The sequence below is a fragment of the Danaus plexippus genome, chromosome 14 (assembly GCF_018135715.1).
Source record: "Danaus plexippus chromosome 14, MEX_DaPlex, whole genome shotgun sequence".
Lineage (NCBI taxonomy): Eukaryota > Metazoa > Arthropoda > Insecta > Lepidoptera > Nymphalidae > Danaus > Danaus plexippus.
Genome location: NC_083546.1, coordinates 7,236,367 through 7,264,362, shown reverse-complemented (window position 1 = coordinate 7,264,362; position 27,996 = coordinate 7,236,367). Strand labels below are relative to the sequence as shown.

The 27,996-nt window shown below is 33.1% G+C and overlaps 2 protein-coding genes across 9 annotated transcripts; one reads left to right on the top strand and one right to left on the bottom strand.

Moving 5' to 3' along the window:
• Positions 1-3: 3 nt before the first annotated feature.
• Positions 4-22,386, top strand: LOC116769764 (cytosolic purine 5'-nucleotidase). 7 transcript variants are annotated; one of them, XM_061522455.1, is made up of 14 exons: positions 4-215; positions 366-578; positions 11,695-11,768; positions 12,380-12,497; positions 13,173-13,268; positions 13,344-13,490; positions 13,719-13,995; positions 15,802-15,976; positions 17,483-17,705; positions 19,790-19,937; positions 20,431-20,585; positions 21,039-21,138; positions 21,252-21,367; positions 21,816-22,386. In XM_061522455.1, exons 2-13 carry the CDS (start codon positions 385-387, stop codon positions 21,351-21,353), a joined length of 1,809 nt encoding a protein of 602 aa, XP_061378439.1. In that variant the 5' UTR covers positions 4-215; positions 366-384; the 3' UTR covers positions 21,354-21,367; positions 21,816-22,386. The 7 variants fall into 7 exon arrangements, with proteins under 7 accessions (XP_061378439.1, XP_061378438.1, XP_061378441.1 ...); XM_061522457.1 differs by lacking the exons at positions 4-215; positions 366-578 and adding exons at positions 5,440-5,490; positions 6,321-6,481; XM_061522458.1 differs by lacking the exons at positions 4-215; positions 366-578 and adding exons at positions 5,512-5,662; positions 6,321-6,481.
• Positions 22,378-27,942, bottom strand: LOC116769582 (protein FRA10AC1 homolog). 2 transcript variants are annotated; one of them, XM_032660722.2, is made up of 5 exons: positions 27,791-27,924; positions 24,743-25,034; positions 23,370-23,529; positions 22,773-22,988; positions 22,378-22,480 (listed from the first exon to the last, which is right to left on the bottom strand). In XM_032660722.2, exons 2-5 carry the CDS (start codon positions 25,013-25,015, stop codon positions 22,410-22,412), a joined length of 720 nt encoding a protein of 239 aa, XP_032516613.2. In that variant the 5' UTR covers positions 25,016-25,034; positions 27,791-27,924; the 3' UTR covers positions 22,378-22,409. The 2 variants fall into 2 exon arrangements, with proteins under 2 accessions (XP_032516613.2, XP_032516611.1); XM_032660720.2 differs by lacking the exons at positions 22,378-22,480; positions 22,773-22,988; positions 23,370-23,529; positions 24,743-25,034 and adding an exon at positions 25,086-27,713 and having other exon boundaries at positions 27,791-27,942.
• Positions 27,943-27,996: the final 54 nt, after the last annotated feature.

The following is a 27,996-nucleotide window of genomic DNA, read 5'->3' as shown; positions in this document are numbered from 1 at the left end:
TCATTGTACATTCTAGTGAGTTCGGACTTGTGGTGAAAAAAGCAGTGAGGTTTTAACAAAAAACCTTAGATTTTCATGGTGTATTAAATTTTAATATTCGTATATGTTTTTTAACGAAACAGTGAATATTTTAAACTCGCATATTTAAATCGCTGTTATTTTAAAACCGATATTGAATATCGGTGCATATCTTTGTTTATTTGTTAAGTTTATATGTAAGTAATATTTATTTTCTTAAATATCTATCTGTGTTATCTTAAAAACAGTGTTATTATATCGGAATATAATTTTCAGCATAATAATACCGATAGGATAGATTCAGGTATAGTTAAATACTTATAAAAATAATTCTATTTTTGTTACAGTTGAGTTACAGCGAGGTGTATGTTAAGGTGTTGTGTTCTGAGATATCAGCGAAATTTTCAATTTGTAACTTCACTTTTGATACCAAACTACACTTCAAGTTTGCGTTACATAGCTACGGTAAGAGATAGTATGGATGGGTGCATCAATAAAGAGTGTCTGCGGACACAAGACCAAGCAATCACGAAGAAGTATTACCGCAGAGCTGAACACAGGTAACAATAATTATGAAATAAAATTCTTTTGTTACATTTAAATTATCTTAAAGCATTTCTAACTAGTTAACTACATAAAGATTTCGTCTTTGCGTCTGCAACTTATACATTGATATCACATGTGATAAATAATTTCTTGTCGGAGTTTCTTACTGTTATTTAAACATTATTACCGTTTCTAATCTCAATAACACTTTGGTGTGTGTGTTATCATGTGCATTTACTTTTAGATTGTATTTATAAAAATTTGTTACAATCAAAATTATTAAAAAACATTTTTATGATATTATAATGATATGTGTTATGTTTCTAGTGTAAAAATATAAAATTCAATATATTAGATGGATGGGACTAAATGCTGATATAATTTTTAATAGAGCAAAATAATTAATTTAAAAAACATAATATTATTCTATTAACATTATAAGGAGAATATTTAGTTTTATAGATTTTTTTGTATTCTTTACAAATGTATGTATGTATGTATATATATATATATGCACAAAGAAGTATAATTGTAATAAAAAGTTTGCATTTTAGAAAAAAAAAACAAATATATATATATATTTTTATTTCCTATTTCTATTTCTGACTATATGTTTGAGACGGCTAGCCTCTCATAACTAAATTCACTTGTAATTTAGTATTTGTTCTGTTGAATACTGTCAAAGACGGTTTTAAAAAATCTAATTTGCGCATATATTGAAACCTTCCTAGCTCTTAAAATGTTATCACAAATATTTTAAATAGTTTTAATGAATTAGGTATGTTTTAAGTTATTGTTAATCTAGAATCTATCAAATACTATAATAGTAGCATAATATGAAGCATAATTAGAGCCGAAACCTCTTAGCATTCAATGGATTCACTTGCGGGTGCTGGGTCCATTAGTAATATTCTAATGACTTAACCGAATTTTCCTACATTAATATAATATTTCCATTACATAACATTAGTTTATAAGACGTATGTTTGTTCGTTGGTACAACAACAAAAAAAAAAAATAATTACATCAGATTGAACTGTGACCCGTCAAAATGTTATCAATGTGGATAAGGTTTGAGTTCGGTGTCAGTCAGTGAGTTGATCGTGAGTACTACACACGTAATAAACTCGTTGAAATGCCGGACGCGTTCGAAATAGCATATCCGCTCTCACCATCGATAACACCCCAGGAGATCAGGGCTAGATCTAACAGCTTGAATAGAAATAAGCCTGTTATAACGTTCCTCTCTGATGAGAGCGCTGTCGAAATACCGGATAAGACGCATTCGGGTGTCAATAAACCGCTCCGAGAGAGAAATGATGAGCTAGACAGCTTCGCGGAGACCATCGCGACCTTGCACAGCACCTGGCTCGACAAGAGGGACATCCAGCATAGGTATGATATAAAATAGATTTGTGACGTCATCATAACAGAATTGTCCTCCCAATAGCTCTGATTGGAATAAAATAATCTAGTTTTGTTCGTAAATTAAATCGAATTTCCTGTCTTCCATCATCTTTCTGTACAACTTTTATAATTTAATATATTTCTAATTTTATAAACGAATTAATGCTTTTTTTATGTATGACGTTGACAAATACGCCATTTTGTTTTATAAGTCAATAGCTCAAACGAAGAGATGTTTTTTTTTTAAAGCTGTTGATTTTTTTTTAATTTCAGTGATAATGGTTTTGTATTTTAATTTTTTTTAGGTCTAAAGATAATAATAGATATAAAAGAGGAACATAAAAAATAAGTTGAAATTAATAAATTAACATGTTACTTGCATTAGTAGGCACGCGTGCGTCGTTACGTATGCGTGCGTGGGTAAATGTGTGTGCGTTAGTGCGTGCGCGTGCGTGTGTGAATGCATGCAAGTCTAATGTGTATAATGTTCTCTATATCAAAAGAATTCCAATAATCTTCATACAGATTATCAATAGAATAATCAGCTGACAAAACTAGTTTAGTATATTTTTTTTTATTTGAATATGTTTTAATTTTTTTTAATAATGGCCTTTGACCGCTATTGTATTTACTTTAAAAAAATTCCTTCTTATATAAACAGTACAGTTTTGACCTCGAACGAAGACGAGGGAGATGATAATGTGGAAGAATCGATAAGGACGTGACGAAACAAAAGACTGGGAATAAAATACAAACAAATTAAATTCTAGAATTTTATATGTATCGTTTACGTTAATGCTTATAGTTCATAACGTTGTGCTTACCACGCGTTTACATCGCAACATACGGAGCGTTAATAGTTTTTAATAATAAATCATCAGAATTCGGAAACGCTTCGTGTGCAGTGTGATGACAAAGACTTATGATAATGATTCACGTATGTTCTCATCAGCGATCATTTAGTTTAAATCAAAACTTAAAATATAAGTTATTTTATGCTAAAATTCCAAAAATATTAATCAAATCAAATCTACCATATTTTTTTATTTTTTCTCGAGTTCTTGTATTAGTGAGCTGTAACTTCAATACGTTTAATTTAATCTATAATTTAAAATGAAATTAAAATTTTTATCGAATAATATCAAACGTTATTAAAACTTTATCTTTAGTACCTCCAATACACAAATAGGTTTTATAAGAACAACTTTAAATATATGTATATACCATACATATCGTGACATATATATATATATATATATATATTATTACGAGACACCTATGTTGCGGTTTTCATAGACACACAGAAATTTCCCAGAATAAGGAAATCGTTTAATAATTACATGGATATTACGAGATTATATTCCAAGGGTTTTTTAAAAGTTCTGCAAAACAATTAGATTGGATTTTTATTATAATATCAGCGGATACCTAAAATGCGTTATTTTATTGGATGATGACGTCATCGTTTTAAGCACATACGGTGACGTCGTCTTTTATAATTGCCATAGATAATTGGCAATCATGTTTAACGGCACGTGCTGTTTTTATGTGCCGGCGAGTTTAAAGATTTCTTCCAATTAGTAACGTTCGTACTAAAACCGGTTCGTAGAAGCAACCAGTGTTTTAAAATGAATGGAAATTATCAAATAAAACTCCTAAAACTTACGATGAATTAAACAGTTGTGGGGAATTGAATTAAACAGTTGTAGGTAATACATAATGCATAAAATAGTTGTTGATGATGCAAAATTATGAAGTTGTAGGTAATAGATTATGACTTAAACAGTTGTTAATAATAAATAGAACAGTTGTAAGTAATACGTAAACAGTCGTAACCAGTATAAACCGTGTGCTTAGTATATGTTTAAATCGTTAACCTTAACCATAATGTTTTAATTTTTAAATTTCTTTTAGTCTGTTTATGAACTGTACAAATATTATGAAAACCTAGTACTCGTAATAATTTAAGAAGTAAAGTTATCACACTACACAAGTCGTGTATAAAATCTTCTACAACACGGAACACATTTTAATGACTGGGTATTGTGCTGGTTCGATCGATATTTCGAAAGGCCCGCATAATGGATGCAGGTTTTAAAACGGAGAGTTTTAATGTGCCAAATGAAAGTTTTATATATATATTTATTTATATTTGGTTGAAAATAAACTTATTATTTATGAAAGAATGAACGCGTCTTCCAAATAATGGTCTGAGAAAAGGACGCCTCATTTTGATATTTATTTTTTGGATAAAAATGTGACTTGTAAAGCAATATTACCAAAAATATATGACACATTGAAAGAGTCACAGTTAAGTAATTCAATTGTTTAGTGAAAATGAGGCTCAGTAAAGAATTGTAGGCATTTATTACGAAGTTCTGTGATCCTTTCATTTTATACATAGGTATATAATTACTTATTATTATAATGGAATAAAATCTCCGATTGAACCCCCAAGCTATCATTGTTGATCAAACAAATACCTACTCTAATAATAAACAAACAAACAATACCTACCAAACGTTTTCACTGTCACACTAATCACGCAGCGTTTACAATTTTTGACACGAAGATCTCAGTTCATACTACAACACGTGAGGATATATGAATGAATGAAAAATTACAAACGAATTGAGAACCACTTTCTTTGAAGTCGGTTAAAAACTAGTAACGCTCTGTATGAAGCGTGACAATGAAAACGTTTGGTAAGATAACAGATATGTATTATATGACTTGGACAAAGTAATTAACTAAACAACGGGAACGTATTCTGGTACACGTACATTGAATAAACAATTGTTTTGTGACAAATGTTACAGACTATAAAACTAATTCAACCTTTTTGGTTGTCGTATTAAAAATTCACAATGTGATTTTTAACATTTTGTCAGTTTAGTTCGTAACTGATTTCGAACAGAGTAAACTATCAAACGTTCTGAAACGGTTAAGGATTTGCCTTTGTATCAGTTTCAATCTGCGTGACCTTGAAGCAATTCAAAATTGATACGTCACAGCTTAATATTTCAGAGTAAAAAAATAAACAGATTAAATTCGTTTATTTCTTAATCTGTTACTAAAGATTATTTATTATCTGTTACATTTATATAGCATAGAATTAAATACTCATCCATAATTATAAATGACCTATATGTATGTTATACTGTTTTTTATCAAATGTATATCCCGAATATGTGATATTGAAATTATTAGTGCAAACTATTCATCACCAGGGGTAGGCGGTGATGACGCAGTTAACGCAAATAGATTATAAAAAACGATTTAATCTACGTACTATGTTATCCAAAATTATACATATATATGACATATTCAATATAAGATACTCTTTGTTTGTACAAGTCAATGTTTTGTGTTTTAATTGTCTTTATATTTGTGGTATGTAATGAATCAGCTGTTGTCTGGTAGTGGTGGGTGGTGGGGGGAGGGGGAGCTGGTACACCTTGTTGTTACACCGTACACGTCACTCGTCAGTCGACGTTAACCCGTCCACGGTAACACAGCGTACGTTAAAATCGTAATTGATAAAAGAATTCGCGATCTGTTAATTTTTGTTTGAACAAAAGCGTTTGGTTTTTTTGTCGGTTCAAATCTAAGTTTGTAACGGTGTGAGTTTGTTTGTGTCATCACAGCGTCAACGATATCTCTGACGATTCTCTAAGGATATATGTTTTCTGTTAGTTTGCACATACTACATGTACCGTGAACGACTCGTGTCGAAATACGTGTGAGATTTCATTTAGTTTTGAAATTTTTATTCTCTATTTCGTAATGTATTTTGAATATTTTGTTTTTTCTTTATATTAATATGTTACCGTTTTGTGATACATTTTTCTCGTATATTTATTATATTTGTATATACGAGTGGCGAGGGAAATAACACGCGTGTTTTTTTTTTATATATTTTCCTGCATGCTTGCATTAATGTATAGTACGTTGTTATATGTTAATGTTGTATGTCATATGTATAATAAATATTTTAAATCGACTTGCTCTCGCTGACTCGACGGACGGACAACATCCGCTCGGTTTGAGGATATTTAATAAACACTGTACTAACGTGAACAAAAATTTTGACATACTTTTCATATAGACAATTTATTAAAACAGTATGTTATGTTAAAAAAAAACTATCTATGCTTTTAAACGTGACATTTGTATGTGAATAGCAAATATATTATACCTACAAAGATTTTTTGTCAATTCTTAATAATATAAAAACGTAATTTTTATTTAAAGTCCTTAAAAATTTTACATCGCTAACAGAAACAACTCGACGCATTTTCGGGTTCGTATTGAATCGTCAGATATCGCATTGACATTGTTGGTTATAGCTATACAAGTGGTTATTGTGTTTCGGAACTTTTTTTTTATTATTATTAATATAAGCCATGAGGCTAGAAGCCATGGCGAATGGAAGGGACTTGGACTCTAACGTGATAATAAACGGTTCATCTTATGGCAAAGGCGACAGATATACAGCCGCGCCTAACGAGTGAGTTACAAAATAGGTCTTATATATAAATGTATATTGGCTTTAAAAACAATGTTTATTTCAAATGGAGCTAAGGTTTTCGGATACTTCGGGTTTTTTTTATGATTTTTAAATACGTAATCCCGACGTTTCGATTCCTTTTCGAAAATCTTACTTTCATTTAAACGAGTACACGCGAAAATCTTAGATATGATTACAATGTTTAGTTGATATCGATATATTTTTCTAATAAAAAAAAAATATAGCTAAGGTTTAAAGGATATAAACGTGCATATGCAAATCTAGTATGTGTGTAAGCATATGCTAGTTTCAAGTTTGTGCACGACAATGCTTTATAAAGAATAGATCGAAACGTATCCACTTATCATTGAACGGTTACTTCCTGTGAAAGTTAACTAGTCTTTGATAACGCTAACTGGAAGTGTTAGTCAGCGTACAGCATTATTAAGTTATAGACATATGTTATCAACATATAGTATAAGCAGGGTTTATTGTCTCTGGGTTTTAAACTGAAAGTAACCGTTGCTATATCAAGGTTAGGTTAGGTTAGGATCCAGTTATTATTGAATATATATTTTATACTAGTTTATGCCGACGACTTTGCTTAGATTTTTTATATGGGATTGGAGGAAACTGGGTAATTGATGCAAAATATAAGTGTTATGCCAAGATCGTATGTTTTATTCTGGTTTCGAATTTTAATTACTGGATAGTTTCGTGATATATTAAGTTTATGCGTGAATGACGAACAAACATACTTACATTCCAACATATTTATATATTTAAGAGAAACTAATATTTTTCTGATTACTACGCGTATTTTATTATTAAAAAAAAACTACATACCCGAGTCCCGACGTTTCGGTTACTTTGCAGCAACCGTTATCACGGGCAGATGAGATGTATATCTAATAAAATACTCGCAGTAATCCGAAAAATATTAGTTTAATTTAAATGAAATTCTTAGATATCATTATATTAATATATATATATATATATAACATGACCGGCGCCAATGCACCAATCCGGCACCTGCTTACGATACCAATGACAAAGATAATTACTTATAGTTTAAAATTAGTGATTCCGTTCAAGGTGCTGCGAGTGTTTTGTACATTGAGCATGACTTACGCTGTGTCCGATGTCGTGATCGTGTGGTGCGCGAACATTTGGCCTAACAAATATTTGTTTATTTGGACGATAAAAAAATATGTACTTTAAAATTATTAACATTCTTTAGTCTGTATATAATATTGATTATAATTTTTTTAATACGTGGAATTTGAATTTTTGGGTGACTAATGAGCTGTTGTAAGCGCCCGGTAGCACCATCTATTGTCTGCCACATGACTTCATACAAAATGTAATTTTAATGAATCCCTCCAATGGTAAACACACGGAACCTAGGTGAAAATTATTTGTATTCTATTGCAGTACTATTTGTTATAGTGTTATTTTTAAATTTCATCAAAATTAGTTTAGTAGTTTCGTATGAAACAGTGACAAACGACCACACCCATCCACAGCACCAAGCATAATAGTAATAGTGGGACTAAATTCTGACATTGCTTTATTATTAAAAAATATATTCTTTCCAGTTTTAACTTCATATAAATATCTGTGACGCATTCTATCTGCACAGACACACACACACAAATTAATAACTTACACAATTTGCACAGATAATACCTTAAAAAGGTTGGTATTGTAACAAACTGTCAAAAAAAAAAAAATTCAAAAACATATCTTTTTATTTACCAACATATATCGAACTAGTTTTAAACAGAGTATTTAGAGTACATCCCGCTGAATTTAATTGAAAGGAAATTGTTGTTATAGCTTCTGTTACATTAAATATAAAAAAAATATTTTAGTACAAACTTACAGTAGTATAATAATTCTGTATAATTATGATGCAAGAGTTGTCACTATGTAGGTCAGATGACAGATTTTTGAACGGGAAACGAGTTTGGTATGTTTAGACGTGTCGGATATAATATGCATATTATATCAATAAAATGTTCTTTCTTTTAAAATGTTCCTTTTATGAAAAATATATTATTAAATTGATATTCATTTTTTTAATTTTTTTTTTTTAAGATTTCTCTGTTAAGAACTTTGTGTTTGCAGACGACGTTTGTGATAGTCAAAGCAGTTGTTATAGTTTGTTTTTCAAGGTTGAAATAGTATTCTCCTGAGTAATTCATACAAATAGTACATAATACCTATTGTTTTTATAACAATGATTGGTTGGCGAGTTAAAAAAAAAGAACATTAATAATGTAGTAAACAAAAAAGGTTATATATTAATAATATTTAAAACCTTTTCGGTTGTAAATTTGTTTGTGTAATTTTTAATGCCATTTGAGGAAATCACGAAACCTTTATAATTTTTGAATTTAATCTATTAGAATATATTTAATTTTGTTATATGATTTAATTTATTTTCATCGATGTTTATACCAATGATTTTTATATGGAAATGTATTAATATAATTTTCCTATAAAGGTATTGAATCATTTGTAATAAACATACTCGTACGAGAAGAAAAAAGTTTAATTTCTAATTGTTTTTTTTTAATCCTTTTCAATGACACGATCCATTAGGAAGAAGGTAAATCCTGTTATATTTATATACTTTTTGTAACATATTTACAATTAAACCATATTTTTTATGAATGAAACTAAGGTTTTCGGATATTATTACGCGTTTTTTCATGTTCAAAATTCGTATAACTAAAGCTTTAAGTAAACAAAAAGCAGTGTTTTTAAATTTTTCCCGATCTCTCGTATTGAGACATCTCTTCGCTTCTTAGTCCTATGTCGCCTAGATGGGGCAGAGGGCGTCCACAATACGCCGCAATCCCGTTCGGTCTTGAGCTTCAACTTTCATGTCGCTTCAAGTCTTTCTGATGTTTTTGGCCTCTGCTATGATCGTCCGCCGCCAGGTCTGCTTAAGGCGGCCACGTTTCCGCTTTCCTTGGGGAGTCCAGTCTCTCGAGACATACTGGTGTAAAAATAAAGTGGTTCAAAAATCAAATCATTTTACGTGAATACTAAATAGTTAGAGTTCGTTTAACTTACCGATACAGTGAAAGCGGATCAAGGAAGCAGAATGTTGTATGTGATTAGTAAAAATTAAGGTCGAATTAAAATAATCAAAACAAAACATTGTCATAAACAACGCAACCCCTAGGCACGGGTAATGCTCGTATCGATGATAATCTCGATTTTGTTAAATTTGAATTTTTGAATTAAAATATGTATGAAAGTTTTATTTTCGTTTTTGCTATAAGTAAATTTTATATCGATATGTTTTTAATATACAACACTAGTGCTGAGTGATGGTTAGGGAGTCGGATGAACTTGCCCACTGTTCTTATGTCAGTAATAAGGTCTTTCGGTGCTGGTCGGAAGCTGGATGCATTGTATGGATGATGAAGAAATCTATTATTATTATTATTTAACTTTGACGTCTATGTTGTCTCCGTTGCTGTGTGTATGTATGTTGTATCGTAGCTCTCAAACGGATCGATCGATATCAATGCGGCTTTTTTAAAACGAAAGTCAGCTTCCTTGCTGTGGTTCTGGGGTATGTTTGATTATTATCAGTCCAGCCATTTAAGAGTGTCAGCACTTGTCCAATGTGATGATGATTTAATTAAGTGGCTCAACCGCCAGTATAATACTTAAATGATAATGAGTGGGCTTTTTTTTAAATTTTAATATATTTATTTTTTTATTTATTTCATTCAACTTTTGTGATAATTTTATTGTTTTTCTCTCTGTAATTACATAATAGCCGTTTGAAAAAGCCAGATATGACAAAATCTTTAACCTTTCCCATTAAAGATATTGAAAATACGTAAGATTTTAATTAAAGTACGAAGTATTTCGATTCCAATTAACTAAATACGAATCGCGTTAAGGGATTTTAGTAGTAACGTTTGAATCGTCCCATTACCTAATAATAATTATTTCTCCAAAAATATTCAACTATAGTATCAACGTAGGTAGTTGAGTGAGGTCACTAGAACGTTTTAACATAAACAAACTAAGTGACTGAATACTTTCAGTTTGATCTATCCGGTGGTGTGCTATCGTGCTGGGTCACTGAATATGTATTACTATTAAATTGGTTGAAATAAGATTCCGCCATATTTGATTACGTTACTGTCACTCGTATTAAAAGTAGTTCACATATAATTATGACATGACGCGTTTTACAAGGCATCTTACGCCATACGTTTGATATTATAAGATTAATATGATTTTAGGTGTAATGTGAAAATATGCATTTAATATAGGTAAATGTGAGGTCAAATTTGTAACTCGTAAACAATTTTAACGAGAATAATGTGAGATTTTATATGCCTTCGAGAATACTTTTTGATATAATTTTCGTAACTCGGGCAAAGGAATATTCTAAAAATCAATCGATCGGTACACAAGCTATCAGCAAAACGTTTTTATTACAATGAGCATAATAAGTTAAATAAAGATAATATTGACTTCAATATAACATGAATAAATAACATTTGTTTGTCAGAACTACCACATTATTGTGTGGATATGTTGACTGTGGGATTTATCGCTATATATTTAGATTGGCTGTATATAGATAACCCTTGCTTTATCGTGACGTATTTTATTATCTGTGTGTTCAACTAGAAATTGTTTTAATCAAATTATTATTTGGCGTTACGATTTCAATGCCATTCTCTTTCTAGTTAAGGAAAACTTGTTTTTTTTTTATACATAATAATGTTATGTAATAACTTTGAAACTCTCTGTATATTTTATTCCTATGTTTGTATATTCTTATAATTTTAATACGTCCCCGTTGCCATGGTTACTGATGTTTAATAAAATGTTATATAATGATAATATCTTGACTTATATATACATATCGCATATAGTGTGTATTGACACGTTTATAGTATTTGTGCTAAAATGTAGAGTAAAATTCCCACGGAACAAATTGTGAATACGGAAACTTTTTGAAACGGAAATTTTTTATGAGTAGATGTAATGTATTTAAAATATATTTATATTAATTTTGACATCAAAGTTGCTTTAATTGAAATGTTTTTTTTTTTTAAATAATTAAACTTATAATATAATTTCTTTGTAATGAGTGTTTTAGAGGATAACTTTGTGTTTCTTCGTTTTTTTTTGTTCCTTCCAGTTTATGTTTATCTGTATTGTTACAGAATATTCGTAAACAGATCGTTGCATTTAGAGAATGTCAAGTTCTACGGTTTTGACATGGACTATACCCTGGCTGGTGAGTACAGCTGGTAGCTTGGGATACCACACTTTTTTTTTTATAACTAACCACTTTGTGCTATTCTGCTATATAATATGTTATATATATTAGAAATACTCTTATTTTTATTTTTAATAAGGTAAAACGTATTTTATTTCAATTTATTTGTTATATATTCTGTATTATCTATATTATTCTCTATTACAGTATCTGTCACCTTAGTACAAGTTTAGATCGTCACTACATACGAAGCGTTTTCCGTTTCTCATTCAATATACGTCAGTGTTATAACGCGAAAAGATTTATGAATGAAAAACTGTTAACGCCGCGTATGTAGTGTGATACAAGAGGTTATCATTCAGTTACCATAGTTAGTCATATACCGAAAGTTTGAAAGTTTTTCCATTTTATTTATCGATATATAAATTCAAACTGTCCCGTCGGACAATGACTTATAGTAAACAATAACTTATAGTAAATAAGTAATAGTAATACACAAAGATGCATTGAATTTGAATTTTAGTCCCAGAAAAGCTGACATTATATTATAAATGAGATGAGATGAGATCTCACTCGCTCAGGATCGTGTGTAGTTTGTACACGTGTACGTAAACGATGTATGGTTGTAGAGTACAAGTCGCCTCAGTACGAGAACCTGGGTTTCAACCTGACCAAGGAGAGGCTCGTCCACAAAGGCTACCCCAAGGAGATACTCGACTTTGAGTACGATCCGTCTTTTCCTGTCAGGTGAGTTCGCCTGTCCTGTATTATATACATGTGTTCATACAAATGTATATAATATAGGACTATATAATAATATGACTATCGAAACTTGACTATGATTAATTGATTACTTCATATCATCATACCTTATTATATATATGAATATAGAAGTAGGTATCTGAATATTCCACAGAAGCCAGACCCAGAATATTAAAAAAAAATATCTCTTTAAAATTCATTAAAAATTACGCCTTTTTATTGATCAAAAGAATTAATACTGCCATTACTATTAAGATAGGAATTAAATTTTAAAAAAACTGAATTAAAACTTAACATAAATAAATTATATTCATTAATAAAATAAGTCTCCGTCATGTCCTCGAAGAAATTCGTTTCAAAAATTCTTTCGATAAAATTATAACTTGACATTGCGTTTACGAACCCGCTATCAGGCGATCGCAGCTGATAAGGATTTAGATTAATTAGTATTAAATTGGATTATAGATATATACATGGAATATAGATTTATGATATTACATATATATATATATATATATATATATATATATATACTATGAATTACCATTGAAATTTAGAAGTCGAAATCCGAGTGACTTTAAAGTGACTTCTAATATAATTTCAGATATAATATCGAGTTATATAGAATATATTTGACTGTTATATGTGTTATTGTTCCAGAGGTCTGTGGTTCGATACGTTATACGGTAACCTACTAAAGGTCGACGCGTACGGTAACATACTAGTGTGCGTTCACGGTTTCGAGTTCTTGAAACAGTAAGTGACTATTATTGCTAACTTTATTTTTATCGTTTATATATGTATGTTTAATGTTTTGTATAATGTGTGTAGTTCTCAGGTGTACGAGTTGTATCCGAACAAGTTCTTAACATTGGACGAGTCTCGGGTGTACGTCCTGAACACATTGTTCAATCTCCCCGAGACGTACTTGATCGCTTGTTTGATCGACTTTTTCACGAACTCACCCCAGTATACCAGGTGAGTGAGAAATGATCGTACGGGATTTAAAATATTCTCAACATACAAATTTTTTTTAATTAACCTGTATTTTTTTTGTTATTTTTGTCTATATATTTTGTTTACATACGATTTGAACTATCTCATACGTTACTACGTTAAATGTTAGCGTCCAATCTGTCTTTACTGTGGTATTTTATAAGAGTGTTATTTATTGTAAGAATCTGGTCTCATTGTTGTTCACGACAGAGAGAAGACGGGTGTGAGGTGCGGTGACTTGGCTATGTCGTTCAAGTCTATATTCCAAGACGTTAGGAATGCTGTCGACTACGTTCACATCCACGGCGACCTGAAGAAGAAGACCACAGAGAATCTGGAGCTGTACCTCAAGAAGGATGACAGGCTGCCCATGTTCCTCTCCAGGATACGGGAGAGCGGCGCCAAGCTCTTCATACTCACCAACAGCGACTATAACTTCACTGACAAGATTATGAACTACTTGTTCGACTTCCCGCACGGCGCTAAGGTTGGTGACTTGGATCTTATACACACACACTCACACACGCACACGCGCGCGCTCATACACACACACACGCGGACACACGCACCCGCGCACACACGCACACGCACACGCGCACACACACACGTACAGGCACAGGCATACATGCACAAACGCGCACACACACACGCACACGCACACACACACACACAATACATATATATGGATTAGATACTAGTTGATACACGCGACTTTTATTTGACTAACATCTTTAATATGACGAAGAAATATCAACAGTAAGTGTATCTTCCTCTCATATATAGATCTGAGTGCTTGTCTTTTTAAAGACCTATACGTTCTTTTTATTTACATACAAATCGATCCATACGTTTCTAAGTTTGTTTAGTTTGAATATTTCTGTATGTTTATCGTGAAGCAGCTCAGTATATGTTAGGGCATATGCATTTTGTTCGTTTATGAACACAGCAAGGACAGAACAAAGTAAACAAAGTCAAAATGGCGTGTGTAGTCCATACGTATATAGAATTATATTAACATATCACTTTGTCCGTTAACGACAAAGTAATTAACATGGTTAAAACGTATTTGTAAATTTGCTGCGTATTTCCGTGATGTCCTCTATTTTTTTGCTCTGATTTTATCTAAACATGTTCAGCCTTGAAATAGCCGATAGCCGATAGAGTGCATGGAATATTTTTATGTATCCTTGCATGTTTGGTTACTTTTAACCGACTATCCACACTTTATAATACCAATTGCATATTGTCTCTACGTGTAACTAATCTATTATGGTATTATCGTGTAAAATAACTAAAGATGATATTGTGTTGAGTTGGTTAAAGTTATCTTCAGAGTTTATTTATGTGTTTTATTAGTAAGTTATTAACCGTAACGATGTTTCAATGTTATAAAAATTATTTTTATGTCACTCGTTAAACTGACATCAATGTATTTCGGTTCAGACGCTCCCGTTCTTTAATCTATTTTATTATACCAAGAAGTCGATCGAGTTTTCATTTAAATACTTACAACGGATAGTTTGGAAGTAATTCATAAATATTCGCTAGTGTTATATGAGCTTGATGGTTGAAAAAATTTAAGCTCTCACTGCTTACTTTGTTGGTGTAGTACGTCGCTAGCGCTAGTGATGTACAAGATAACCGTCTATATCCGATTGGGAAGTGATTACCGTATTTACGATTAACATTTTTGATCATACAGCAGCACATCACTACCTGTCATACTTGATACTTAGGAATTTTGATTACGAGATAGATATTTAGACATAATTCGTAGTTTAAATAATAAAAGAGTTTACTTAAATAAAAGAAATTATATGAAATCATGAAAAGTTGTATAATCCGTTTGTTTTGATACACTCTTTATTATATATATATATACATATACATATTGCACTCCACAGCATCCGTGATCACGGGCGGATGAGATGAAATCATTCTGCTAAAATGTCATGTAATAAATAACGTAGTACATCCGGTGATGTAGCAGGCGTTAAAATACCTACACATAGTTATCATTCACACAAGTTTTTAGACCGACGCCGCGAAATGGCTTATTAAATCATATTTACAATGAGAATTAAATTTTGCAAAGATATCAATGTTTTTTTTTTCTAACGAACTGTCTTATTAATTTTTGATAATACATATATACATTATTCTATTTAAATCCTCTTGATTCTTGACACGTACATCCGACCAAAGTATTTTTTCTTTGATTGGTTTCGATTCGTTTCTCCATGTGAATGCATCCTTAACATTAATATAACGCGTGCCCTATTCCTTCTCCCAGCCTGGGGACCCTCACAGGAACTGGAGAACGTACTTCGACTGGATAGTTGTGGACGCCAAGAAACCATTGTTCTTCGGCGAGGGTACCACCTTAAGACAAGTGGACACGCTCACTGGAGCGCTTAAGATGGGTCACCATGTCGGGCCGCTGCATGAGGGGCTCGTATACTCCGGGGGTGAGTTCATGTACTGCTTTCATAGGTGGGGGAACCTAGCTGTGGTAGTTACTACAGCTCGAACACGGGCCGACTCGGCCGAGGAAGTACCACCCTGTCACAGAAGATCGGCGTGAAGTAGTCTTTAATGGCTGCGATTCGTCCGATGAGTGAGGGGGCTGGTTGCTCTTTCCTCTCCCTCTCCCACAATCAAGGTCGGCATCGCATCTGCAACATCCCTTATGTTACATGTGTCCATGGGCGACTGTAACTGCCTTCGATCAAGTAGACCGTCTGCTCGTTTGCCGCTTTTGAAACAAAAAAAAAAGGAAAAGTCGTAATCAAAATAAGAAACGCGTTCGTAACACAACACGACGGATACCGTATCTATTATTTTATAAAATCCGTTTACCTTAAAACCCATCGGACGGAGTCGCAGACAAAAACTAGTTTCAGTACATTTGCATTGTGAATAATGTTATTATCTGGTTATGTAATTTTGTTTAACATAATTGCTCAATCTTTAAACTATGCAATACATGTACTGGAATGCTTTAAACCGGCTCTTTGGTGTGGGTGTTGTTAAATCATGTCCTTATATATATATATATATATATATATATATATATTTACTTTATTTATTGAGTTGAAGTTATATTTTAACGTCGCGGAGAGAAAAATAAAGAGCTCATACTGGTTCATTGAACCGTTTTATATTTTGTTTACATTTTTTTGCATTCTTAATATAGCGTTCGGAATTATAAGATCAGCGTAAAATACGATGAAGTCTCGGAAGTTTGTCTTAAAATAAAACAATAAAATACTTTCTGATTCAAAGTCCAAAAAAGAATGTGAAGTAACGAGATGAGAAATATGAATTTAAGTTAATGGAAAACGTACCCTTGAGACGTCCAAGTTGCAAAAATATGTCCAAGTCCGTACATAAGAATTAAACATTTAATTTTGTTTTTTTTTGCTAAATGGGCCAAACCGAGCAGACGGCCTACCTAATAGTGGTAGTACCGTGGCCCATGAATATCCGTAACATAGTTTTGCGGATGTGTTGCAAACCTTGATTAGGGAAGAGGGGGAGGAAAATGTGGGAAAGGGAGAGAAAAGGGAAGTGATAGGAAAGGGTGGGAAAAGGGAAAGGGCAACCGGCTGTCTCCCTCGCAGACGAAACGCAGCCATTAAAGACTATTTCACGCTGATCTTCTGTGACAGTGTGGTACTTCCCCGGTCGAGCCAGCCCCTATTTGAGCTTCAGTAACTTGACCACAGCTAGGCTCTACCACTTAAAATTTGCAACTTATTTTCCACTTAACTTTGTTTTAGCAAGATCCAAAAAGAAACTTGATCTTAGAATGGTATTTTACTCCGATAGGACCATTTTTCCCTTACTCGCTGTCGTTTGGTACATTGCCTAAAACTATGATCGTTTTTATTTCCGAGTTAAATGCTCTAAATAGGTAGTAAACCAACGTAAAATTCATCAGAATCAAAGTTTATTAATAAACAATGTCCTAGGTTCGTGTGATGTTTTCACCGAGTTAATATCGGCGAAGGGTAAGGACGTTTTGTATATCGGCGACCATATCTTCGGTGACATACTCAAGTCCAAGAAGATAGGAGGCTGGCGGACATTCCTCATAGTGCCCGAGCTGGTGCAGGAGTTACACGTCTGGACCGACAAGTGCACCTTGTTCGCACAGCTGCAAAACCTGGACGTCCAGCTGGGCGATATGTACAAGTGAGTGCGTTATAAGTTAACGTGTACAGTTGCAAGTGTACATTAAGTTTGTGTGTACAATTACATCTGAACATTTTCGCTGAATACTATTATATGTATAGTGTGTACAATTTTATGAAGTAGTCATGTACGGAAACTGTAATAAAGTTATATATTTGTACAAGTGTACAACTACAAATACGACCTAACGAGTACATGTATAGGATAATATGGTATTTATTTTATCAATTCTTATTTTAACTATTATGTGATGATACACAGACATTGTTATTATTGATAAAGTTTTTATAAAAAAGAATATCTTAACAATTATCAGAATTTAATAGCTGAGATTAAAAATTTAACGGTTCATGAGACTACTTTGTACACAAATCAATCTACTTTGTGCTACATACGTCATAACATAGCTATTTTTATTCTTCCATAATTAATTATTGGAACTTCAAAAGTATATTAGTATTGTCATTGTGTTTGACATTCAGTGACACACACACACACACACACACATGGAGGAATCTTTTATTAACATTTATTTTTTATACGTGTGTGTGTCAGAGTCATGTTAGTGTGTGTGATGTTGATTTCATATAAACAGACTATTTGTGTGCATACCTTCTTTATATAAAATTTTAATACATATTCGAGATATAGCGGGTTTGCTCGCGTCGCATCAGAATCACTGTTTAAAAGTTAAATCTTATATACTTGATCATTATCAAGAAACAAGCTCCCGTCATTTGTTACTACACTATTCAAGTTTTTGTAAACAAATACTTTTGTAAGCACTACGTGTGATATTTTTTCAGCGTATTCGAAAACTTTCTAAAAAACGAATTAAAGTTGCATCAATATTTGTTAAGCCGTTTTATCCTAGTAAACTTAAAGGATTCATACGTAAGAAAGCAGTTTACCGTCTGGAGAATAGTACTTACTATTGTAAAATTATTTCTCTGTGCGAAATTTTATCGAGTTACGATTATGTTTCCTTACTATGGGTTTCAATTGACAGATTAAAAACTATCAGTTTAGTATATAGTTACACGTTGATATTATAAATAACTAAGATTTATGAACGAAAAACTCGAAACTATCTGTATGTAGTTTGAACATACAAACTGATGGTAAATATACAGTCATCACGCGATCCATTGACGTGCGTACATAAGAATATACGAATTTTTAGTAACTAAAACAACAAAACAATTAAATTTTATTGTATTCTTTCAATTTTCTTATCTAATTTGAATTTTTTTGCATTATCTGTATAAATTACGCTATTATTATAATAACCTATATATTATACTGAACATTATCCCGTTACTCCTGTGTCGTTCGCAATACGATCAGTGTAACATTACCCGTGTTCTACTTATTCAGTTTTTGCCAAACAAACGTGACGCTCGTAGTAGGAGATAAGGAGTTTTATAAATGCGAACATGTACGTGCTTATCACCATCATCTGACTTTGTCTTAATTTTAAATATCGCCGGATGGCCTTGGCGGTTTGATAGATTTGTATGGATAACGAAATAGTTTTATGACTATGTACTATAGTCATGTTACGTACAATACATTCTATGGAATAATATATGTTTTGAGGTGTGAGGTGTTCTACGTGAAAAATAAAGTTTCTTTTTCACATAGTAATGTGAATAAAAAGGCATAATATCTCGCATTATGATATCAATGATTTTTTTTTGGTACAATTAACACGAACAAATTAGTTTTGTATATTTGTTGTAACAAACACTGTATGTTTACTACACGTTTTGATTACTAAATAAAAAACGTTATAGGTTGTTAACAACTATGAACGAGCCGTATTTAGTATTTAGTGTACTGGAACTCGAAGTAAGCGTGTCACTGTGTGAATGCATAATACATTCTTTATATTATTTCTTACTAATAATATATACGACTCACAAAAAAGTAACTTTATAAGTGTTGTGAAATAAAATAAAAAATCCTTAAGTGACACACAAGTATTGCTTAGTTAATATTAAACATTCATGATAAGCCAACGTTTATTCGTTAAACTGACATTAGTTAGCGCATCCGTAATTATCAACGATCATCTCATACAGAGACTTAGACTCGAGCACCAAAGAGAAGCCGGATATATCAAAGCTCCGCATATCAATACGGGATGTGACGCACAAGATGGATCTCGCGTACGGGATGCTGGGCTCGCTGTTCCGCTCGGGATCTAGACAGACTTTCTTCTCGTCTCAGGTAATGACATCATTTATTACTAATAACGTTTGTTAGTGTCATTTTGATGAAATCATTGTATGTTATTTATTTTAAATTTAGAGCAAAAAATTTGCTCAAAGTAGAAGTCGTTGATTGTACGCGGGTTGATGTGTTCTCTTTCAACCCAATTCTTTGTACACGCAGGCAAAGCCACCGATAGAGGCTAGTCGTCATATAACTATTATAATCTCCATTCGTATTTGAAGGTGACAAAATGGAGTTAAATTACAAATTATTGTAATTACAATATAATGGAGCATGTATCACGTCAGATAAAAACTACAAAAATAAACTCGTAGCAGTAAATTCAAGAAAACTAATTGACTAGACGTCGCGCTACACTATAATGATATATATGTAACGATCACGGAAACATGTGTGGGATACCGGGATGTGGGATACGTGTTCCAAATTCAAAATAATTAAAAAGTTTGTATGCAACAGTATTCAGTCTATTTCTGACGTGTCGCAGGTGGTGAGGTACGCGGACCTGTACGCGGCGTCGTTCCTCAACCTCATGTACTACCCGTTCTGCTACATGTTCCGAGCGCCGGCTATGCTCATGCCCCACGAGTCCACGGTCGCCCACGAGCAGAGGTTCACAGTCGACACTCCCACCATCGACAGGTGCTGACATGTGTATTGATGTGTACATGTTTGACTCTATATGCTGTGGTCTGTGTATATGATTGATTTGGTGCACTGTGATGTGTGTACATGTTTGACTCCACATGCTGTGGTCTGTGTACATATTTGAGTGTGTACTATGGCGTGTTTACCTGTTTGTGTTGGACACTACGATGCGTGTGTGTACGTTAGCTTTTGGGTCTGTCTTGTGTACATGTCCGTGTGCTGGGGCGTGTACATTTAGTGTATGTGTAAATAAATACACATAATATATACTTTTGATTGTAATTAACTTGTGATTGCGGTTTTGACTATGTATTTACTGTAAATGATCAAGAAGATATTGTAAAGAGAGACGTAGTGCAAGTGAGAATATTGTTTTAAAGACATTTTATTTATTTAATTATTAATTAAAATGAAAATTCTAAAAAGATTGTCTGTTCCTTTCTTCAGATCGAGACACTCAAGTTCCCAGCGAGCTTTTAGCGCGGCCTGCATCAGTGAACTGTCTTCAGAGGAGGCCGATACCGTCGCTGATATTAACGAAGTGAAGGTACATACAAATATATTCACGTAATTAATTATTTAACAATTTCATTAGACTTGTCTGTGAACTTCAATGTGATGAACTCTATTAAGTAATATATATATTTATAAATGTTCCAGGTGACTAGCTCAGTGCCTCACACTCGGCCGGAGACCCCGCGTCGTCTGACCCACACGCACGACGACGACGGCTCGGACGACGACGACCCCAAGAACAAGTAGACCGGCACCACCAGGTCGCTGACGTACTGCTGCTAGTGGCGCCCTCTGTGCCCTACCCATTATAACATACTATAACCCTTAGAATCATTTTCATGACTGATTATAATTGATCACACTGAGCCATCGTAATTTTGTACTGGCAACATTTAAGCATTTACGTATTTGAAAACTATAAATACTGGAGTCAGCCATTTTGTAAGATAGCCGGAAGTAACGCGAAACTGTTCCTCGAACAACACCAACTATTGCAATTTTTTTAAAGCTACGACTTCATTCGCACTGGAATCGTCTAAACTTTGCTAATGTCAATGTTTTCATTTGTCACAAGAATGATGTACATGGACATTAGCAAGGAACATCGTCTCTATACGACGGTGGAAGTAAAAAAGAGATAAAGTTTTCTCAAAAGAATCAATTATTATTCAAAGTTTTTTGTTCCTCATGATGTATCTTATATTTCAGTGCCTGTGTTCTCGTCAGTCTGTGTGCAGTCAATTAACATTAGTACGAGGCCTACGGAGCTGTATACGGTACATTAGATCGTTACGTTAATGTGACTAGGAGCAGAGACACGACCAAGTCGTGACTCGCATATATTTATAACCTTCCGCTTCTCTGCCGCCGTGAGCTAGCGTCTGTCGCTGGTTTTGCTCGCTAGTTATGCCAATCCCGGACTACCCTCGTATCGAGCTAATGTTTTATGTCATCCAACCGGACCTGGCGGTGACGGAGATGTCTTGAACGGCGTGATAATTGTTACTGATTACTCTCCTTATTTTATATATAAATGTTATATTTTTTGTTGAGATTTGTTTTTTTTTTGTACAAATGTCATTATAATTAGACGTTGTAACCGTGTTATGTCCTGTCCGCAGACGTCCCCGACGTCGTTAATGCACTAGCATAGTATAGAACAAGACGCGGAAGCCTGCGACAGATTGTTTAAGTAACTGTGATTGTTGTAGTGATTTTTTTATCGTTTTTTACCTGATCACAAGCGGATGTAGCCGAGTAATAAAGTTAATATAATTTATTTTTTGTTTTATTTTCGTTACATCATAGCAACAGTTCCGAGAGATAGTCTTCGAATTCTTCCTCCCTCGTCTTCTCTTCGTTTTCTTGGGCTCCTGAAAAATATTATTTTTAAAATTATTTTTTATTTAAAAAAAAATTTTTTTGATCATATCATAGCTTTTTATATTACAATATTCAATCTAACTTTTTTGTAATTAAGTAATCTTATTCAGGCGATTGCTTTCTGTATAAGGATCTCATATTTTACACCAAGTCTTCATACCGGACACAAGGTCAAAGATCATAGACTAAATTTAAAGTCGATTAGTTTATAAAAAAAACATAGAAAGTTACTTAAAACACTTGAAAATTAAATTTCGTTGTATATTTAAAATAAACGCGTACCCTTCTTCCACAAGGACTCGTCGTTGCCGGGTTCCGTCTCTTGGGAAGTCGAAGGTTCTCCAACCTCTGGTTCGATCTCCGCCCTCTCGTCATTATCTTCTGAATCTTCGTCTGAATCATTCCTATTCTTCTTCCTCTTACTTCGACGTTTCAATCTCTTAACTTCCCGTTTCTTTGATCTATAATTCAATTTGGCCGAGCACTCTGGACACAGGCCTGGATTAAAAAATTATATATTTTGAAATTACAAAATATACGCTCTCTGTAATACTTTGGATAATTATAATTCAGATCTATCTCTTAACGCCTGTAACTAACGACCGCGTCGTTTCAATCATACAAAGCTAAGACACGAGCAAGGATTTAAACAAAATATTCAGAATCCCAATAACGATATAAATAGTCAGGAAATATTTAACCAGCAAATCGTCACACAAAGCCTGACAGTGTAATCACAGTTGCACTCTTTAATTCCCAATCAGAAAACTCCTATGACCTTGCACCTAATTAGATAAGTATGAACAAATACATTAGGTGCCTAAGCACACAAACTGAACTATTTCCGCTAATCGATTACTAACAATACTCGTTACTCACGTAGTTTAACTAGCGCGTTCTTCTTTACGTTTTCTTCTATATAAGCAAAATTTACTTCCCACGATTTTAAATCAGTGGCATTATTGCATCTTTTCGCCCCACACTGAAACTGGCCCTTGCCTAGCACTACTTCACTTTCGACGCGCCATCTTAGTGCGACCTTTAAATTTATTAAACTTATTATATATATTACTATGATTATTTTTTGTTGCTTATAAAACAACAAACGTTTTCACATAGCAGCGTGATGGATTTTGAGAAAAGGAATGTTTCGAAACAAGATCTGCTTGTAACACATAATCGCTATAAGAGAATCATACTTTATGCAACATTTACGAGTATATTTACTATTTCATATATCCAGACTTTTATATGCAAAAACTATGGCCTCTTTTATTTCAACCAAAAAAATGTCCTTTGAATGTTGCCCTGACCTTCCATTTTTAAAATAATATGATAAAACTGATTTGAAAAAAATTATACATCACCCGGACCCTGTGTTCGCGCTACGTGTAATTGAATATATCACAGTCAGTGCTTATATCTATGTACATACCTCCTCAGCGCCAGTATACAAGGAATTAAATTAGGGTTAGCAAATACAAAGTATGTGTAATATAAGTATAAAGATATCATCAAAATGACAGTCGCTGTTGCCGTGTTAAACACAAATCACGGATTTCTAAGACGATTTTAAACATAAACGTAGCTCAAATAATATATGTTAAACTCAGTAGCTCCTTAAAATGTAAAATACAGGATTTAAGTCACTCGTGGACTCTTCTAAAATTAGTAATTCCTAATACAGCTAGCTGCGTGTATCCGTATTATCGCCGAGTACAGATATAAATAATAATACTATAAATGTTCTCAACTTTAATCTCGTAATTAACAGCCAACTAATTAACGCTGATATTTGTTTACTAATAATAATATTTTCTTTTTTTCAATATCATCTATAAAAAAGGAACACGAATTACAAACACATGTACGTTTTATATTATAGCGGAAGGTTAACTTTAACAGAATATAGCCATCAGTTTGTGCGTTACTCGTTATAACATGGAATGGGAGCAGATGTCAGTTGGTTTGCAACGTGGGACGCTGCGCTATATTTAGCCCACAAAAAGGCACTAAGGCTATTGTATTTCTCCCCGACGCGTCGCGGACAAAAGAAGGTCTCTAGGGCAAAAAAGGCAATTGAATTTCATAGGGGGACGTCCCCATTAAATCCTCGACAGGGGGAGAGTAAAGCACATAAATTATCTCCGTTGTGTGCAACCGTTACTATTTAACAGCCGATTCCCTTCCGCACAGATTCCTAACGGTCGAAACCGAGCGCTTGTAACACTACTGAAACGTCCTTAACTTACTTTGTTCCTCTTGTACATGCTCAGATCACATATACAATATTCTTTGAACAGTTTATCGTAATATTTCTTAGCCAATTGCTTTTCCCAAGTGTCGGCGACATCGTCCTCCTCCCAGAGGAATTTGTGGTTATCCCTTATAACGTCGATGTCGGTTCTGTCTTTGGAAGCGTCCCGACTCAACATAGCCGTGGACCCCTTAGCGGTCAGACAATAAACGTTTACTAGATACTTATGTAATTCATACGGGTTAAGATTACGCAACCTCGCAGACATCTCTAGCGTTAGTCGTAACCTAGAACAAAGGGAAATTCCCAATTTTATTATAATAAATAAAACATAGCTCTCAACAAACAACTCTTTAATAAAATCGACAATTATTACATATATTTTAAAAACAATTTATAATTTCTTATAATGTTCCTTAAACTAATTGTCATGAAGTATTTATAACAAGGCGCTACTCGGTAAAGGCTTACATAAATATAAGTTAAATTTGTGCAAGTTTTAATATCTACTCTGAATATTATTGTCAGTCTTGTAGATTTTTGTGTATTATCATTTGGCTGGACACCGATCCTTAATCATATGAACGATCCATGCATCTACAAATCTAGTTATTTTTTATTTTATTTTTTTATTATTTAAAAATAGAATAAATATATTTAAATGTAATTATTGCCTTATACTAAAACATATATAAAAAAAAATGTCAATATATTAATATGGTATTGAAAACCAGTAAAATAGTAAAGTGGCACAATTGAAAATATATATATATTTATATATATATAATAAATAGCTTTGGTTTAGTAGCCAATTAAATCTTTGGAATAAGTTAAAAAATGTTTCAAAGACTCAGCTGTGGTAGACACATAAAACATTTGACTTTGTCACAATAAGAGCAAGACATTTAAAAAAAAAAATTATTAATTGTTACACTGTGATGTTATACATTATAAATTAAATTAGACTAAACATAAGCTAAATTACACTAGTTGTTCAAAATGGCTTAAATATAATGAATCTGAGACCATCGGAACAGGAAAACGTCTAAAAGTGCCTCAACCGGGTTCTACATACACTTGTTATATAAAAAAAAAAATATATATCAATAATTATAATTTAGTAAGACTATAATTTAATAATATTCTAATGAATTCCACTAATATCTAAAAAAATATTTGGTATTATTTCCGTAGGCTTACTGTTAAGATAGGCACATTAGAATATATTGCTTTGGTTGCAACAGCTCTATAAGAATCACTTGTAAAATGTAAATACTTATCTAAAAATTTGGCAAAATGTATACTTTACACCCGATACAAAACACCTCGTGCTAAAGTTATACAAAAATATATACTTATTAAAGCTCTTAGGTGAAGCAGGAACAATTATTATATATTTTTTTTTTCGTTTGTGACAGAGTATAAAAGGCCTCGAATACCAGGCGTAAGGTTTTATCAACTACGAATGATACAGCACAGCTATCATAGAGTAATTGGGCGTATGACCTACATCATATGAAAAATATCACCTTATCATATCTAAAAAAGGCAACTTTGGATAAAGATATGTGTGACAATACATTAAAGCACCTGAAAAGGCTCATTGTATACTATAAATATCCCAAACATGCATTTATAATTGCATATATATAAAACCTTATTTATAAAAGCATCTACAGCACACCCAGTGTAAAGACATTCCCATTAACACACCATAATGACTAAGTTATTAACTAGACTGTGGATTACTCCGTTTGGTATAAAACAATGCATAATTTGACTTAACAAACATATGACTAAACTTTTTGGCAATAAGAGAATTGGAAACGAAAATTATGTATAGAAAGCTTCACAGACAAATCGGCGATGGCAGAATTATATAACGGTCAGAGAATATTCAACGACCGCATGATTGTTGTGTGTGAATCTTTTGACAGGTTTTCGAGCCCTGATGGGTTTCATCCGTGGGTCTTTTCATGTTTCTTCATGTTGTCGGAGCGAGTGAAGGCCTTGTCGCACACTCCACAGTAGTAGGACTTCTGTTTCGTGTGCACCGTCATGTGACGGGACAGTTCACTCTTGGTCACAAACTTTTTCTCACAAACTGTGCACGCGTGTTTGCGGACGTTAAGATGGAACTTCATATGTATGGATAAAGAACTCGACTGGGAGAAGGCCTTGTGGCAGAGCTCACATACAAACGGTCGTTCACCGGTGTGCTTTCTCAAATGATTCATAAACCCTGTCTTAGTGTAATCTTTTTGGCACAAATGACAGAAGCTCGACTTGGAGTCCAGCATTCCGGGGAAGTGATTGTTTATATGCTTTCTTAGTTCCCAGTAGCTTGTGAACTTCTCGGCACAAACATGACAAGGATACTTTTTTTCTTCGATTTGCTTCACGCTACACTGATGTGAAGACAGAAGCTGTTCACTGGGAAACATTTGGTTGCATTGGCTACATACATGACTAGCCTCCGAGTCAGTTGATAGAGTGACCTCTAAATAGTTTTCAATGGACATTACATTTCCATTTGAGCTATCTGCGTCATCATTACTCTGGGACACTGGATCATTTTCGGTCATTTCATTATCAGTAATGTCTTTGGTATCCATTTTCACTAAAAAATCCGTATAATGCAGTAGGCCTTTACCTGAATTGTTATTGTCGGGTTCTACGAGACTTAAAACAGGCGACGCGCTCTGCTCTCTATCCGGAGACGTCTTTTCATTGTCAGAGTTTTCGGGTTTAGAAGATACGTTATTGTCTGATTCCCAGCCATTTTCCACTATTTCTACGTCTGAATCCCAATCTTCGGCACTTGAAACCGAATTGTTGACTAAATGGAACCCGATATCATCAAAACGCAACACATTAGGTGGGAGCTTAACCCCCACTATAGCCTGAATCGCCTGCCATGAAAGCTCCTGGGGGTTGTTCTGCATATTAAATCGCACTACTATAACCTACAAACGAGTTTTAGATATTACAAGAAATATTTCTTTAATCTAATTATACATATTAAGAAAAACATGATTTTTACCTGATATGTGCACAATTTTGGAAATAAATAAGCAGATGACACTTATAATCTACATCTAAAAATATTATGCTATACACTGCACTTCACTGCTCTATATGGATGCGTCTTTGTCATTGAATTTGAAATTTAAAAATGAAAAGTCAAACTCACAGATGAAATAGAGTTGCATCAAAGTCAAATCAGAATAGAATTTTTAATCAAATCTT

Excerpts from the sequence above, each read along its gene's own strand:
- LOC116769764 (XM_061522454.1), top strand. The coding sequence starts at position 1,700 with ATGCCGGACGCGTTCGAAATAGCATATCCGCTCTCACCATCGATAACA. Across the intron at positions 11,769-12,379 it reads CATGGACTATACCCTGGCTG|AGTACAAGTCGCCTCAGTAC; the intron begins GTGAGTACAGCT and ends GTATGGTTGTAG. Across the intron at positions 19,938-20,430 it reads AGACTTTCTTCTCGTCTCAG|GTGGTGAGGTACGCGGACCT; the intron begins GTAATGACATCA and ends GACGTGTCGCAG.
- LOC116769582 (XM_032660720.2), bottom strand. The coding sequence starts at position 27,692 with ATGCAGAACAACCCCCAGGAGCTTTCATGGCAGGCGATTCAGGCTATA.